The following is a 4,145-nucleotide window of genomic DNA, read 5'->3' on the forward strand; positions in this document are numbered from 1 at the left end:
TTTTTTTTTTTTTTTTTTTTGGTGGTACTGGGCCTAGAACCCAGGGCAATCTCACGAAGCTACATCCTCAGCCCTTTTTATTTCTTATTTTGAGACAAGTTCTCACAAAGTTACTAGGACGCCTGGACTGGGCTCCATCTTGTGATCCTCCTGCCTCAGCCTCCTGACTAGCTGGAATGACCGGCATGCTCCAGCCACACCTGTCCTGAGTGCATGTTTTGTAAGTTTTCTTCAGGCCTAAAATTTACAGGGTATGCCAATCATCTCGGTAATCTATATGATCACTGTTAATGCAATCTCTCTTTTTTGTTTGTTTGTTTTTTTGAGACAGGGTCTCACTATGCAGTTCAGACTGCTCTGGAACTCACTGTGTAGCCCAGGCTGGTCTCGAACTCGAAGCAATGCTCCTGCCTCAGCCTCCCAAGTGCTGGGATTACAGACACGCGCCACCACGCCTGGCTTTTTTATTGTGATAAAATGCGGCTCTCTGGGGGGACCCCGTTCAGCGGGGAATAGGAGGTGAGAGCCGCCTCTTATTCGTGGGTCATCAGAGGCCGATCCGATCTTGAATGTCTGTGAAGGAAATCTTTAAGAAGTTAGAGCACACGGCCCAAGTCTGATTTCTGATCAAAGGCTCTTTATTGGCTCAGCAAAACGATTATATACTGTTATCCCAGGGGGAAGGTTCAGCAAGCTTATTGGACAGTTCAAACAAATCTTCTACCAATCACATGAGTCACTCAAGCATTTAACCATAAAGGGACAAAGCATTTATCAGCATACAGCAATCAGTATTTTACCAAATGTGGGGAGGGGTAAGTGGGAAGGCGTACATCAACAGTTAACCCTATGCAATCTTTAACTTAACAATCTCTAGGGGCAAGCAGGACAAGGAAATACCACCGGCCTCCTGCTCCAGATCCCGTGACCCTGTGGTTAGCACAAAGGGCTATTTTTTCTGTAAGATTCCCTGTTTGCCCAGGGGCTAGACCTGCCAAAAGTCACGTATGTAGTCTAGTGGGATTTTTCCACCGAGGCAAAGGCTAAGGTTGAGGGCAGCCATCTTATGCAGGCCCAAGCAGTCTCTCACAATAAAATACATAAAACATAAAATTTACCAACAGAGACACTTCACAATGTCCAGCAGCCACCACCTCTATTAGTTCCCGAACATTCCACCACCCCGTAGGAAGCCCCATCTGTCTCCACGAGCAGGCACTCCAACCCCTCCCAGCCTCAGCACCCACAAGTTCACTTCCTGTCTCTGGGTCGCCAGTCCCGGGCATTTCCGGTCCAGGAAGCTCACATTGTACAACGGCAGGGTTGCTATTTAATGCCACCAGACCCGGGCTCTTTGGGTGTCTGGGTCCCTGCTGCAGCTTTTCGTGGCCTCCACAGGCATCCTACCCGGCCTTATCAGAACAACTCACTGTCATTAGGCCCTCAGGAAATTCTCCCCAAAACCGGGGCAGAGGCAGAGCCCAGGAGCTGGGCTTTCCTGTGTCGGGTGAAACTCATGTCACAGACTCAGCCACTCTGCCCAACCGCCAGACAGGGAAACTGAGGCCCAGAAAGGTCCAGGGTAGAAGGAGAAAGTTAGGGACCACCCAGGAGAGACCACAGTGGTAGGTACTTGTATCACATCCACCCCACATGGGGCCACTCAGCAATGTCGGCCACACCGCTGTCTCGGATCCACATGGTGAAAAGCTTTCTGTCTCCTCCAACCGGAAGATCTGGAGCAATTAAGGAGGCACTGCAGCCACCTCGACCACGGAGGGTACTGTCAGGGGATCCGGACACAGGGAGGCCTCCGAGATTAGGAGAGGGTGGGGACTGGGGGACATCAGTTTCTTTTAATGCAAATGTGGAAGGGACAGGGAGGATTCAGAGCAGAGAAAGACCCACACCTGACTTTCACAAAGCTCCTTCAGCTGCCACCTGGGCAGAGAAGAGGCAAAGGCAGGAGGGACGGGGAGGCCGCACTCAGGTGAGCAGAGACGGAGCCCTGGGGGCTTCAAAGCACAGAAATGTGCCTGGCAAGGCTCTGGCAGCCAGAATTCCAAAATTCAAGTCTCCGGGCCGTGGAGGCTCCGGGCAGTTCCTTGCTGCCTCTCCTGGTGTCAGGGCTCCGGGTGTTCATGGGTTTGCGTGCCCAGCCACAGCCAGCCCTCTGAACCAGGGCATTTGCCCAGGGTTAGGACCCTGGAATCCTTTCGGGGTCCCCAGGTCAAAGTCACGCATAGACAAAGATTCACCCACAGTTCAAGATCATTGCATTTTAATAGAACGCAGGAAAGAGAGCAGTTCGTAACACGCACGTGTCTGGTGCGGGGGTGAGAACACCCATTATCCCTGAAAAGACCAGTCCCATCCTCCTTTCTCCTTTCTCTCTGACTAGCCGGATTTTCTACCCACGTATCAAGCAATATAACCTCTAGAAATAGGCTGGCTGGGTGTGGTGCAGGCTGTTACCTCAGCACTTAGGAGGCTGAGGCAGGAGGATCACAAATTTGAGTCCAGTTTGGGCAGCTTAGTGAGACCTTGTTTCCAAAAAAAGGAGGGGAAAAAAAGAAAAGCTGGGCCTGTGAAAATTTTCTAAGAATTCTGGCGCTGCCTCTTGTTGCTGTTTTCGGTCTCTTCCTGTTGTCATGGCAACTGTCGACCATCACGGAGCCAGGAATCATCCAGGGACACACGGGGCAGTAAGATATCCTCAGCCTTTAGGTGGTCCAAGGTCAGCTCTGCTGCCCTGGTAGAGTGGCCGAGTGGGTCCAGTGTCACCATATGCTGTCCCTGGGGCCAAGTAGGCAGCAGCCACTGTCCTGACTGCCAGCACCTCAAAAACCAATGACAGGCCGGGCATGGTGGCGCATGCCTGTCATCCCAGCACTTGGGAGGCTGAGGCAGGAGGATCGCTGTGAGTTCAAGACCAACCTGGACTACACAGTGAGTTCCAGGGCAGTCTGAACTACATAGTGAGACCCTGCCTCAAAAACAAAAACAATGACAGAAGGCCAGGGATTTAGCTCAGTGGCATCACGCCTGCCTCAAGCTCAAGGTCCTGAGTTTGATCCCCAGTATCAAAAAAAAAAAAAAAAAACAATGACAGAAAAACAGAAAAAGGAGGAATAAGAAAATACCAAGAACTGGGGAGGATGTGATACAGAAAAAGAAGAACAGTTCAGGTTCACCGTGGGAACACGACAGACCCCAGGCAGCAGCTGTGAGAAACAGCCTGCAGCTCCTCAGAAAGGGTGCTGTCATCCCAGCTACTCAGGAAGCTGAGGCAGGAGGATCTCAGGTCCAAGTCCAGCCTGGGCAACTTAGTGACTCTGTGAGACTGTGTCTTGAAATTAAAAATTAAAAAGGGTTGGGGATGTAGCTCAGTGTGAAGACCCCTGGGTTCCATCCCCATTGCCATACACACACACACAATTATAGATTATGTGAATTTTATGTCACTTAAATAAAATTTCTTTTGAGACAGGGTCTCACTATGTAGTTGACACTGACCTGGAGCTCACTATGTAGCCCAGGCTGGTCTCGAACTCACAGCGATCCTCCTGCCTCAACGCCCGGCCTTCTCACTTAAATTTTAAAAAGCAGGGGACTAGAGATTTAGCTTGGTGGTTCCACCGCCTGCCTTGCACGCACAAGGACCCGAGTTTGGTCCCCAGTACAAAAAAAATTTTTTTATTTAAAGCAGAGACGCTTTTTCAGACTTGATAGAAGAGATGTGACAACAGCAGAAGGATCAGAAAGATGCTGTGTTCCTGGTCCTGGAGGTGGAGGACAAGGCGGCGTCCAGGGCAGGGACGGGTTCTCCCCGGTTCTCCCCGGAGCTCGGCAGGGTCAGCCCCACCGTCTGTGTCCGGCCTCAGGCCCGGGAGGCCGCTCAAACTGTCCCCCAGGGAAGAGAAGGGCCACCTTCCTGAGCCCGCACTAGCATCACCCGCTTTTCCTACCCGAGGAGCCAGCAGTCGGCAGAGACGCCCTGGAGCCCCGCGGGCAGCACTGACCCAGCACCCGAACTGTGCTTTCTGCAGCTGCCGTCCACCGGCCCCAGGGAAAGCACGGTGACGAGGGACCCGCGGGCCAGGGCTGCAAGGGGAGTTGCGCTGACCCGCGGGCTGGGGCTGGGG

At 52.3% G+C, this 4,145-nt stretch overlaps 1 protein-coding gene across 2 annotated transcripts in view; it reads left to right on the top strand.

Annotated features, from left to right (window-relative positions):
- Positions 1–2,581: 2,581 nt before the first annotated feature.
- Nmrk2 (nicotinamide riboside kinase 2) overlaps positions 2,582–4,145 on the top strand; it is a 19,763-nt gene continuing 18,199 nt past the window's right edge. For both annotated transcript variants that reach the window (XM_033759780.1, XM_033759778.1), the window contains exon 1: positions 2,582–2,737. In XM_033759780.1, the coding sequence (XP_033615671.1) occupies positions 2,652–2,737 (86 nt within the window). In that variant the 5' untranslated portion in view covers positions 2,582–2,651. The remainder of the gene's footprint in view (positions 2,738–4,145) is intronic.

Source organism: Fukomys damarensis, unplaced genomic scaffold, assembly GCF_012274545.1.
Source record: "Fukomys damarensis isolate Sample0158 unplaced genomic scaffold, DMR_v1.0_HiC HiC_scaffold_37, whole genome shotgun sequence".
NCBI lineage: Eukaryota > Metazoa > Chordata > Mammalia > Rodentia > Bathyergidae > Fukomys > Fukomys damarensis.